Raw genomic sequence first — 14,091 nt, forward strand, 5'->3', positions numbered from 1 at the left:
TACAAGAATATGCTACGGACTTATTTATATGAGGTGCGTATGCCGAGCTAGAAAAATAAACAAAAAAAAGAATTTATTTTTCCTATGTTATTTAAATGGGAAATGAAAAATTAGGGACAGACACCTCTAAATATTAACATTAAGAGCTCCGCTTTGAACAGGCTTCTGTTCTCACCTTCATGCAAGTTTTCAGCCTGTTTTTTCGTTGAAAAAAAAAAGTCGCCTAAAATTGAAACACCCTAGTATATATACTTAATTCTTTTGAGCGCTGTGTGCTCAAAGTATTTACCTATTGGGTCTAATCAATATCGCCAATGTCACTATAACTCTTATATTGGATGGAAAGTTTGATGGACTAACGGTTTCGTTCACTCGCATCCTCGACACCTGTCAATTGACCCGAATGTCATGTCGGTGGTTATAAAAAGCATCGCCTTGTGAAACTTTTTAAAACTCATGTCAGCTATTTTTTTCTTTCATCTCAATTAAGAATTCGTAAAGGAGAAACTGTTAAAAATTTCATGTTTGAAAAAGTTTTTTTCTGTACGATGATCGAATTTATGCGATTATAATATGTAATTATAATTATTTTATTGAAAATGAAAAAGGAGTGGAAGCAAAAAAATCAGGCGATAAAGTTTTGATTTACTCGTCGCTCAGATTAGTCATATCAATTTGTTCCAGAAAATCAGTTTATAAGGAGAATTTATTTATAGCCGTATCACTGTCATATCAGGAGAAAACAATAATCAAATCATTTAGATAAATCTAATACACTAACGATAAAACATCAGTATCACTTTGTAATCCGTGTAAGAAGTTATATAGTTGGTTCTGATTTTGATTTTGTTTTAGTGACTGTGAGAAGATATGAAAACGTTTCCAGCAATTTGTGACTTAATTATCCAGTGTTTAGGATTTGATAAGAAGGTTTCGTTAATTAATTTTCAGAGAAATTATTTATTCTTTTATTTTTTAATAATTAGTTATAAAAAATTTTTCATCATTTAATTAACTCAACACTCTTTGTAAAGTTATCACCTTAGAAAAAATAATATAAGACTGAAATCAGCTTACAATTGAAAATTTTTTGCATTTTTGTTTCACTAAATAGTTTATTATAAAACAAAAAAGTAGGAAAACGGTTGACCCTGAAGGCCATCCCTGCAACTTCCCGCCAATTCTATATCTAAACGTTTGAAATTGCACTTATGACGTTTTAGAGCTCTTCGAGCTCATAAATACAATTTGTGTATTATTTTGAGCTCTCCGAGCTCAAAAAAATAGCTTTTGTATGCTTTTGAGCTCTTCGAGCTCAAAAATTTGATAGAAGTTTGATAAAACACTATTTTTTTAATTTTCAAATCGCAATAACTTTTGAATGAATGAACCGATTTTCACGCGGTTGGTGGCATTCGACGCAGTTTTTTAAGCTTCATAAAAAATCTTTAAGTTTATATTGACAGAGTGGAAAACTTCGGACTAATTCAGAAAAAACGCTTTTTTCGGTTTTCTAACGTCAACGATTACTCACGAACGAATGGACCGATTTTGACCGGACTGGCGGCGATCGACGTGGTTTTTTGATGTTAAGAGCTGATTAGTTTTTGAAATTGATCGGTAAAGCCATTTAAAAGTTATTCCAAAAAAAACACTTTTGAAAAAATTTTTTTTTGTAGTTTTTTTGCGATTTCTCAAAATCTACCGGCCCGTATCATTCCAAAGTATATACAAAATCTAAGTTAGGTCAAGCCCTTTCGAATGGCACCAACCGCGATCAAACACACACACACACACACACACACACACACACACACACACACACACACACACATACATACATACAGACACCATCGCGCGAATAGTCAGGGAAGCTTCCTAGGACCTCGAAACGTCGAGATTCGATGAAAACTCGATTTTCGTAAAACGGGGTGAAAACAATAACTACCCGATTTTTGAAAATCTTCGATTTTCTTAGCGGGAAGTTAAAAATATATGAAAAATTTGGCATATGTAATGATTTAAAATAACAATACGTGCAATTTTGATTAATATTTTCTCTCTAATAAATTATTTATTCAAAAAAATATGAAAATTGAGAAATATCTGTTTAATTTGATATGATACCTTTATAAAAATTTTTAAAATGATTGAAAAAAATTTTTTTTTGATTCGTTTTTAGCTATAAATTCTACTGAGCATCATAAAAAATTTAGTTTTTCTCCAACTTCAGCTCAAGATTCTGATTTTCTATGTTGGAAGTTAATAAACAAATATTTAGTCAATCAATTTTTGTAAAATTACTTCATTTATGATTAAAAAGATAAAAAAAAAAGATATTATAAAAAGAAGTAGATCCTCTTTTGATCTTGAAAGATACGAACTTAATTTAAAAATCTTATGAAATTCAAGATAAGAGGTCATTCTCTCTATATTAAACAAAAAAAAAAAGATTCAAGATAGTTTCAGAAATTTCTTAGAAAAAAATGTTTTAAAGACTATTAAGGTTATTTGTCAAATTTTTTTTGTTTTAAAAAAAAGTTTGGAAGGTGTATTAATGACATAATTGAATGAATAAAAAAATTTTTAAGTATAAGTATTGACATTTATGGGAAAGACTTAGAAGTATCAAAAGAATAAAAATTATTACGAAACACCTGTATTGTGTAGACTCAACACCCATTTGACGGGTTATCTTTTTTTTCACAGTAAAATTTATCGACTGTAAAATTAAGAACTATTTGATGATTATTTATAGTTTGGATATACTAATTGTGCAAAGCATAATCTTGACAGCTTACGTAAGAAAAAATAATCGTGAAAATAATAGCATAGTTATTTTCATAACCAAGACAGTAATTATTTTAAGTCTCCTGCTGCAGATTATTTTTCTTTGTCATGTGTCCAAAGTCAAACACGTAATTTCTTTGTCTTAGATTACGTCGTACGCTTAGTCGAGAGAGTTTATATTACTTGTAACGGACAATAGATAATAGAAGTCATTTGAGTAAGATCGCATGACAATTAGTCAAGTTTTAGATATAATAATTTAGTAATTTCATTAAGTATATCTTTATACTCAGTTGATTATTTTAACGGAAATAATTAGCATAACAATAAAAGTATTTTTGCACTTGAAGAGAAACTGACTTAATTTAAAATTCAAAAAAGATAATCTTGAAACAAACTTAAAAAAATTCATGTTGACAAAAACCCGTTATCTTGTTTCAAGAATTTATTTTCTTGGTTTTCAAAGTCTTGGATTGGTACAGTAGTAACTTAATTCAAGGCTATATTATCTTCAGTCAGTATAATTTAATTTTTGAACCCAAAAAGTAAAATTTGGAAGAAAATACTTTTACTGAATTAAGCAATCATTATCAGTACGTGTAATAAATTAATTCTAATAAATTATTTCTTTTGCATGCCTTAAGCGCAAAGCGCGTAGGTATGTTCTTCTGAGGCCTAAAAATCAAAATTTCAACGTTTTGTCGCATAAAATCGTATATAATAATTTTATTGTACATATAAATGACATAAAAAGTACATTGTCAGAATGACAAATGATTGTAAAACTTATAAATTTCAATTTTCTAGAGTCCTGGAACGCTCCATAAGGATGTCGGGGCTGGTGGAACAAAAGTTAGCGGCAAACCCGTCAGTGGAGTGGGTTCTGCAACCCTCACAGCACTATCATCTATTAACACGTCCAATGGAAATCGGAACAAAAACAATCCCATTGCACACGAGGTTAGTTACTAAATTTCTTACACAACCATTTCTTTCAATACACAGTACACTTATCGAAACAAGTTTATTAAAAACTTTATTATTGAATTACAATGCTCGTTGAAAATCGATTTCGTAAATGACAAATGACAAACAAAAAAGGAGTGTATTGAATATAATTTTGAAAGGCGTTGAAAAATATGAAACGTAATAGTTTAGTAATGCGACAACTCGTTCTATTCCCTAGACCTTTATATTTAATTCGTAGGCCGATAATCTTTGAAAAGTAAAACCACATCCACATCCACATCTCTAGACCAATTTCTTGTTTATTGTTACCTAGCTTCAATCGTGTTGCAGCATTTATGTAATCCACCATCGCGATTTACCCGCAAGCGTCACGGAGATACTTAAGAATGTATGTCAGATCGATCATGACGTTTCAAGGAGATGACTTTTCTATTTGTAAGGCCTTACCGATAATCGTCGAGTATAATATAAAAGCCTTATTTATAATCACTACCGGAAAATATTTCTCGTTTATTTATTTAGTCATTTAATTATCATAATTTTTTTTATCTGTAGTCAAAATTATTTCGTAACTTGTGACAATTATCTTCACTATGTTCATTAAAAACATATAATCTATCGAATAATTAATTCACGGAAAAAATGAGTAAATTTTATTATATCATCATAAGCTCAAAGATTTTTTAATAAATAATATTTATTAATTTGGATTTATTATTATTAATTCAGTAAAGAATATTTGGAGAGAGCCTTTTTTATTTTTCTTTTGGAGATCAAAATGACACTGAAAAATAATCTCGAATTATAGATCACGAACAGAGAAAGAATAATAATCACCGCGTACGTATTTTTTTTTTATCCGAAGAAATTCTTATTTATTGATACTGAAAGTGTATATTTATAATCTTATTCTTTTGTGTAGTTATTCACTGATTAATTCCACCGTTGCGAAACAGTTACGCTTATGAGTCCGTTTGACGTATTTTATCTACAACATATATAGTAAAAAAAAATATGATTCAACAATCAAGAACAATTTTTAATTTTAGAAATTTAAATTAAAATTGTAAATGATTATTCAAATAAAATAAATCAATCATTTTAAATTTGGCGAACCGACAAATGTATTCAAAGTTACCGTTAATTTTTTTATGACCGAACAAAAAAGTTAAGAATTTCTGCAATGTATTGTATATTAAATCACTCGTATTCTCGTTGAATAATTAATTAGCCGGTTCGTTATTTATTTATTTTTCTTTTATTGTTATTTTATCTATACAACTATGGTAATTTATCGGCTCTCCAATTATCACCTACAATTTACAGTTAAATATAAAGTAACTATTGTCGTAGAAAAAAGTTATTTTTTTGTGTTTTTTTTTTATTTTTATGACGCTGTATACTCGGAGAAAAGTTTGTCACAAAAAATATGAATAATGGAAGACAAGAGACAGATGAAAATTTTTCGATGCTTTATCATTATCAAAAAAGTTTGTCAATGAGAAAAATGAAAGTAATTTTAAGCTTTAGACAAACAAGAGTTATTTTATTACAAACTAAACTCATTATTAAAAATATATTAGTTGTAAAAAAAATATTGTAAATGTGGTTTCAAACTTTATCTAAGATCTAAAAAGTTTAGATGAATTTCATTATTATTACATCGCAATTGAATTATTACACAACAATTACACAGTATATTATATCTTTCATGATTTTATTTTTACTATACACGCGAATTTCTCAAAACTTTTCCTTATATCAGAGAATAAATGACGCATCTGATGAAAATGCACGCGGAACTCTGTTGATGCAGCTGCAAACAAACCTCGAGAAGCTGTTACACAAGTTGTACAATTAGGTTTGCAGTATAAGTCTCTCTTTTATCCGTTAAACTTTCTAAATTCACGTATGAATTAGTCAGCTCTGCAGTTTGTGTAAAAGAATAAAACCTAAGAACGTCAACAGACCGTTACATCGTCATTATTATGATCCCAGATCTCAGGCTCAATGTACATATAATATTAACTTGAATAGTAATAGATATTGGTATATTGCTGGAAAATAGTAGAATCAATTCATGTATGATTATGATATGATATAATCAAAGTCGCTAAAAGTTGTCTATCTTTTTTTTTTATTAGCATGAAAGTCTAGAGCTATAATTTAATTCTCACGCAATAAAAACTAATTTTTAAAAACGAATTCATCAATTCCAATTGCATGAATAGGAGTAAAATTAATTTAATTCAGAAATCAAACAGAATATTCTCTTAACGTTCAAACTATGCATTTAGGATGTTTGAAATAACTTGAATTATTGAATCATAATGCACATGTTTCAGACTACTTCTGTTGGAAAAATCAATTGAATTATCAGATCATCTAAATCTCAAATATGGGAAAAAAAAAATGTTTCTTTTTTAATTAAAAAAAAAAAAAATATTTATTATCTTATAATCCGCTTTAGTTATCGAAAATTGCCAATAAATGTATAGCTATTGTACAGATTTAGTCCGATGTAGAGCCAGTTAAGAATTTATTGACTCTGAAATTGGTCAAGCGGGGATTAAACTAAATAAAATTGATCATAATTAAAATGTAAATAATAAAAATTCATAATTATTAAAATTAAAATAGAATCTTTTTAACGATCAGTGCGAAACTTTTTCCGACATATAAGACATATAATAACAAAAACTGCCATGTCCCGAAAAATTTAGAATTACTACACAGAAAGAAAGGTTCACTTGAGCCAAGAAAATATTTTTCTTCCTAATTATTTACTTGGGCGAAAAAAAAATTTTTTTTTGACACAAGAAATTTCACTTATTCCAAAAAATCAATTCCCTTGCTTCAAGAAATCCGTATCTTGATCCAAGTCAATTAATTTAAGTCAAGAAAATTTTCTTGTCTTGAGAAAATTTTTCTCTTGCTCCAAAAAATTAAATATCTCGATAGTAAATTTTCATTAATATTTCTATTGACTAACATGTCAAATGGGGAGATAAAATAATATTGAATCATTTTTTAACTTCCCGCTAAGAAAATCGAAGATTTTCAAAAATCGGGAAGTTATTGTTTTCACCCCGTTTTGCAAAAATCGAGTTTTCATCAGATCTCGACGTTTGAAGGTCACAGCAAGCTTCCCTGACTATCCCCGCGAGGTTGTCACTGTGTGTGTGTGTGTGTGTGTGTGTGTGTGTGTGTGTGTGTGTGTGTGTGTGTGTGTGTGTGTGTGTGTGTCTGTGTGTGTAAGTATTTATATTCGGACCGATAGATTTTGAGAAATTTTGAAAAATCTCAAAAAAAATAAGAAAAAAATCATTTTTGAAAGTGATTTTTTTGGAATAACTTTTAAACGGCTCGATCGATCAACTCCAAAAACTAATCCGCCCTTAACCTTGAAAAACCACGTCGATCACCGCTAATCCGGTCAAAATCGGTTGATTCGTTCGAGAGATAGCGTGAACGAAAGAAAACCGAAAAAAGTGTTTTTTTCACATAACTTCGACATTTCTTATCGGATCGTTTTTGATGAAATAGAATAATTTTTAAAGCTTAAAAAACTGCGTCGATCGCTGCCTAATGCGTAAAAATCGGTTGATTAGTTCGAGAGATATCCTCGACGAAATATTTGGAAACAAGTGTTTTTTCAACATTACTCCGACATTTTTTGGAATAACTTTTAAACGGCTCTACCAATCAATTCCAAAAACTAATCAGCTCTTAACATAAAAAAAACCACGTAGATCGCCGCCAACCGCGTAAAAATCGGTTCATTCATTCAAAAGTTATTGCGGCTTAAAAATTTGAAAAATTGTGTTTTATCAAACTTCTAGCAGACCTAAGCATAAAAAGTTATCTCTTTAAGCTCCGAGAGCTCAAAAACATCATTAGTGCAATTTTAAGCAACTAGGTATGAAATGAGCGGGAAGTTGTACGGATGGCCTTCAGGGTCTACCGTTTTTCTAATTTTTTTCATTCAATATGTATAATTGCGCGCTAAAATAATCTAAAATGGGTATCAAATATTCAAGAGAAAAATTTTTTCAAGATGAGAAAATTTTTTTCTCAGCTGAAATAGGTGGCGCTGCTTCCCTAAAGTATCTAAAAATCTTGATCAAATATAAAAATGTCTTGTATCAAGTATTTACGATAATTTGAATTAAGAAAAAATTACTTCCATCAAGAATAGAATTTCAAGAAAAATTTTTACTTCGGCCAAGACAACTTTGGTCTTCCTTCGGGCGACCGAAAATTTACTTGAGCCAAGAATTTTGTTCTCCAGTCAAGAAATCTTTCTTTCTGTGTAAGTGCCCAAAAACTGAAAACAAATTTTTGCAAAACCTACCTGAAACCATAATACCCCCTTTTTGCTACTCGTAATGAAGAACTGTAATCTATGTAATTAAACAATGATAAATGAATAAATATTATTATTGAAATGAATGTATACATTTACATATTGTATTATGATTATATTCATTAAGCATATTTAAATATTTAACTAACTTGTGAAAGATTTTATATTGTGCAATTTTGTTTCTTTGAAATCGATTTTTGCTTGTAAAATTTGACAGTGAATTATTCATCTGTTTTAGACATTGTTAAAACATTCAATCATGTAAATAGAATCTATTATTATTTATTATGTCACATAATTTTTAAAGACCTTTGACATTGAAAGTTGGATATTACGACAATGATTCGTCGTAATTTTATTTAAATTATTCGATTTGTTTTGCATTTTCTTAAAATAATAAAGTAATGAGTATGAATAATAGTTGTTATATATACATTTTAAAAGTTAAAGAATTTGATTTTAAATCAAGAAGAAAAATTCTTTCGATTTTTCTACTTAATTTAAGACAGAGAAATTCTTCAAAATAATTGTCTTGGCTTAAAATTATTTCTCTTGAATGTCAAGTCAATTTTGTTTATTAGTGTATTATTCTTTGTCTTTGGTAATCTAATACACTTATATCTATATATTATGTCTATAATAGACGAATTATGTCGTGGATATAAAACGCATTCTGCCAGGTGCTCCTTTACAGTCGCCGCACATCCGCAGTAATATCATAACATATACATATGATATTTATGACAGAGTCAAGGCGATCTTAGCAATTCAATAGTCAGACACTCCTTATTGTCTTTAATAAGTGTCATTGTAGCAGCATAACCATAAATGTAATAAAGACGTAACTCGATCGATTGTTAGCTGTCACAATAAGTATTTACTTTATCTAAATATAATAAATTCTTGATCGGTCATGTATACTAATATTTACATTTATTTTTAACATAATTATAATTAATTCCGTTACTATCGAGTACCGAGACTTATTTAACTCCTTATTTTCTTTTTCTTATTAGTTTTATTTTGAACGAGTTTACTTTAACTAAACATTTATTTTTACGTAATTATATTTTTATTTTGATTTTAATGCTCCATTCCTCTAAGTAATAAAACTTGTTTAATTATCCTAAAAAGAAAAAACTTTGAAGAATATTATCGCGTAAGTTTTAAAATACAGCAAAACTAAAAAAAAAAATTATAGCGTGCGCGGCATTGGTCATTGCTCCGTCTAATTATACATGTTGTGGGACAACTTAAGGCACAAGGCCACTGAGTGTGTCATCGACCGCCAAACTTGTGCAATTAGTAGTAAACATCTTTAATACCAAACATTTACATTAGAGACGATCGTTTTTTTTTTTTTTTAAATAAACTTGATAATACTTGTTTTCTTTGTAAATAACTTGAATTTTGTGAAAAGTATATTTGACATTATTTTCAAAAAATTTTGTTTTACCTTGATATTGATTCCAAATAGGATGTCTCGATAGTTTTGTGATCCTACTGGACTCATTACCTTGACACATTGATGTACTAATTGTTACGTGTTCGCAATATTATTTTGACAACCCCTGTCATGCATAACTATATCATGTTCATTTCCCAAGTGTTCATTGCGTATTCTATCGATCTAGTCTGACGTATAATATTAATAATTTAATTTAACATAATTATTATTCATTTTAATGACAAATTATTTTATTTTAATTGACACATATTAATAAGCTCTAATTAATCGTCAAACACTAATTATTTTAAATAACTTCATCTATTAGTTGTTTTATCAATTATTTAAATTTAATTTTCACCTGTAATAATATAGAACTTTTCACAATTTTGAAATTGACAGATAATAATTAGTGGAAATTTTTTGAACAAATAAATTAAACAATCAAATAATCTTTATTGCAGACTTTATAAAAAAAATTTTTTACAATACTTCTTTCGTTAAAATAAAAAAACTTGCTAAATACTAATTTCGGTATCATAATAACTTTAAAAATTATTTTGAATAAAAAGTCTAGTAGACTAATATATTTCAGAGTATAGTTGTCAATTCATTTTCTTCACACATACTTAAAAATACCACCTGATGTGTTAGGACATAACACCTTGATATATTATTATATAGGCGAATAACTATAAAGTTTCCTCCGAATTCACAATTCATGACATCATGACATGCAGCATTTATAACAATGTCAAAGAATAACCTTCTAAAATACTTTCAACTTAACGCTAAAAAAATTCTAATTTTTCCTTAACTATAATTAAATGCGCCATCGATGCTCCTTTTTACCCAGAAAAAAATGTTCAGACATGGCCATGCCTGTTCAAGTTTGATTAGGTCTGAAATTAGACATGGTCATACCTGTATATGTCTGATCATACCTGAAGAGTTAAATACGTTCACGCATGATCAGGCTTGTTCATGTATGGTCATGCCTGTTCATGTCTGATCAGACATGGCCATGCATTGTCAGGTCTGAAGCATAAAATACGTTCAGGCCTGATCATGCACTGAACCATTTTTTTTTTCGTTTTGGTTTGAATAATCGCAGCACGAAAGCTGTACTGTTCTCAGCCATCACATAACGGAGCGTTTCTTTGACTATGTTTATGTGTTACAAAAACTATTGTAACTAGCTCGCACAAATAATAATAAGACACGCGTGTGAATTGGTACACGAGCCACTAGACAAGACATTTTTGTCTTATAACTTATAATTATTAACACTAGTTAGTTTCAATACATCAATTTATTTACATTATATTACCCTCTTCGATTAATCTCTTCAACTAATTGCGCGACTTTTTTTATCGTACAGAACATTATTGTTTTATATAAAACGGTGTCAATGCAATCAAATTAAAAAATTTGGTGTAGAATACGAACGTAAATAAAAAAAATAATAATAATAGTCCATAGCTTCTTCACGATTGATGGCTGTAAAAATATCTAGTTACAAGTTTTTATCTACTTATACTTTTATTACATAGATATACAGCAATTTCTGTAGTCAATATCAACCCACACTTTTGATCTCAATTTAGCATGCATTACATACGCACAGCACTATCAATCGTGAAATTTTTTATTATGCGCTTTATTTATTATCATCGTCATACTGGCATTATTAGGCGATGATGTCGTTGCTCTCAGTTTATTGTATGCATTGTATATTGTACATCTTATATCTTCTGTCTGACCAGCTGCAATAAACATTATCAAGAGGGCAAGGAACCGATATGATATGAATTATTATTTATCAGTCCATAAGACGTAATTACTTCTCAGGATAATTATTTAACTCGTATATTTGTTTTTTATCTTGCCTCAATATCGTCAGATTAAAAGTTACTGATATATTTTTCTATCCTTATCAGAAAATCGTGAGTAAAAGTTTTCAAAACATAACAAAGTAGTTAAGCAAACTAAGAATATGTTCAAATAAAATGAGAAATAGTAAATATAGTGATTAAGACTTTTTTTTTAGAAAATACTTACTGATAACAGTTTTTTAAAATATATAGTATGAAATAGAATACAAAATATAGAACGTTAAGGTCGACGTACGGATCGATACTGCTTTACATCACAACTTTCTGATAATTCGACTTTAATAATCTCTGATAAAATAAAACAAACTTAAAAATTTTTTAATATTTTATGAATATCAACTTTATAATTATTTATATACTCAAAAGCTGAATCAATACACGTGGTTAGAAATTTAATAAGTGTTACAAAAAGTTCCAAATATGTTTTTTCGAAGGTCGAACAGAATCATAAATGGTTGCCTCTAGGTTTTCAAATACCACATTGACCTACAGCTTAACATGAATTTATTTTTTATTTATTTATTTTTTTTGAAATTAATGCTAGTCTTGTTTCATCGACCATAAAAGTTTTACTTCCGTTCCTGCGAGAGGTAACTTTATGGCCAATTTTGTTTTACTTTTATACATTTTTCGATGTATATATACGCATGTATACTTTTCTGTATTATTATTATTATTTATTATTTATTATTATTTAAAATAATCTGTATTTATAATTAGATGAGAATTAATTTTAACTACAATTTTTTCTATGCTAACCAGTTTAACAAGCTGATAAGCTCAGTAAAGACGAAAGGTTATTGCACTAAGCATCATTACGTTACATTACATTAGATGTATATGTGTTTATATTCGATAGCTGCGTCTCACCACCTGGTTGATAATTTTCCCAATGTGAACTCGAGTTTATCAAAGGGATCGCCCAAAGCGGAAATATTAAGTGTCTATGTAATCCAAATCGAATTCAGCTCGTTCAAATAATTATTGTTTGCATCCGCTTTCAAACACATTAATTTATTACTATTATTATTATTATGGTTATCAATCAACTTTATAATTAACTTTGCAGTAAAATAATTACAATAATAATTATTCAACGCGACATTGGACTTGACCCAATGTTTTAACATATTCCCATCACCGTGATCGTCATTATCATCATAATAACGATAGTCTTCGACGATACATTGATGTTGTTTCCGTCGTAATGTCACGTGACTTCCGGTGTAACATTTGTACGTGTATTGACGTGCAATTGGTGTTCTCAAACGCATTGTCATCTGTATTCAACTGTCGTTCTTGCATATGTACGATTTGTAAATAAAAGTTATCATTATCTGTTTGTTGTAGGGAATAGTCTGTTGTTGTAGATACATTACATTAGTATTAGTATTTATATTTATATTTAAATACATCTACATTCATATCGCGAAAACAAAAGATGTAAATTTTTTTTTCTTATAAAATATGATACTTTATAATTTAATCTCAGAAATTACATTGGAAAAAAAAATAACCAATTATTTAACTCATGAAGAATATTTTTTTTTAGAATTTTGCTCTTTACTCTATTTTTTTCAAGAATTTCTTTCTGTTGAATCAACGTAACTTGATAGTTAAGCGTGGAAATTTTTTGCTTAAAGATAGGTTAAAATTTCCAAAAAAGAAATGTTTCGTACGTTGATAAATAACCAAATTATAAAAGTTTCCTTATTTATATTTTGTACAAATTTTGTGCAACTACTTTTTATTCCATCATGAAAAGTTTCAAGTTTAACATTTGATAAAGCAAAAATTCTGGTTCCTTCAATGAAAATTTTATTTTTTAAGCTTTAAAATAATATTTTAAAGGAAGGAAAAACTGCTTTTCACAAAAACATAAAGTTTTTGAATGAAAACAAAATTATTTCTAATGAGAGAATTTGACGATATCAATTGAAGATAATATACTTCTGAATAAAGTGACAATCGATCAAAGATGAAAAATCTCAATCCAAAAAATAAAGAAATCAAGAAAATATATTTTTGAAGCTAAACATCTGATTTTCTTCAAAATAATTTTATTACTTCAACACAATTTTTCTTGATCCAAGTTAGATGACTATTCTGTCAGTGAATAATATAAACTCTATTATTTTATAGTTAAATCTCAAAAACTATAATTAATTTATAAATTTTACAATTGACGTGAAGAACCTGTTAAAGAGAATGATTATTCGTTGAAAGTATACTCAAGGCTTCATCGACATTATTTCAACCAACAAGAGACTGGGAGAGAAGAGAACATCGTTATCCAAGTCAAGTTCTTCTTCTCTTGCTTTATCGTGTCTCCAGTCCGCGGGTTTACTGTTTTTCTCACATTCTCAAAGCATTCTCTGGATCCAGTCCAAGTCTATCTAAACAGCAACAGTGATTTAAGAGAGAAAAAAATAAAAGTAAAAAGAAAAGCTAAGCCTACTGGTACTGTCAGAGAACACAGTTCAGCCACTGTCTTAACACATTCACGTGTCTTTGTGACTTCCTTCTATAACTAACAGTGTAAGATTGGTAATTCAAATACCAAGCAACGATTATATTATATTATGTTCTTAAATCTATAAATGTTTCATAAAAAGTCAGATAAA

The 14,091-nt window shown here is 28.6% G+C and overlaps 1 protein-coding gene across 2 annotated transcripts in view; it reads left to right on the plus strand.

Annotated features, from left to right (window-relative positions):
* LOC123258502 (probable serine/threonine-protein kinase dyrk2) overlaps positions 1-14,091 on the plus strand; it is a 113,872-nt gene that overhangs the window by 84,031 nt on the left and 15,750 nt on the right. For both annotated transcript variants that reach the window (XM_044718551.1, XM_044718553.1), the window contains one exon: positions 3,598-3,750. In XM_044718551.1, the coding sequence (XP_044574486.1) occupies positions 3,598-3,750 (153 nt within the window). The remainder of the gene's footprint in view (positions 1-3,597; positions 3,751-14,091) is intronic.

Source organism: Cotesia glomerata, linkage group LG2 (genome assembly GCF_020080835.1).
Source record: "Cotesia glomerata isolate CgM1 linkage group LG2, MPM_Cglom_v2.3, whole genome shotgun sequence".
Taxonomy (NCBI): domain Eukaryota; kingdom Metazoa; phylum Arthropoda; class Insecta; order Hymenoptera; family Braconidae; genus Cotesia; species Cotesia glomerata.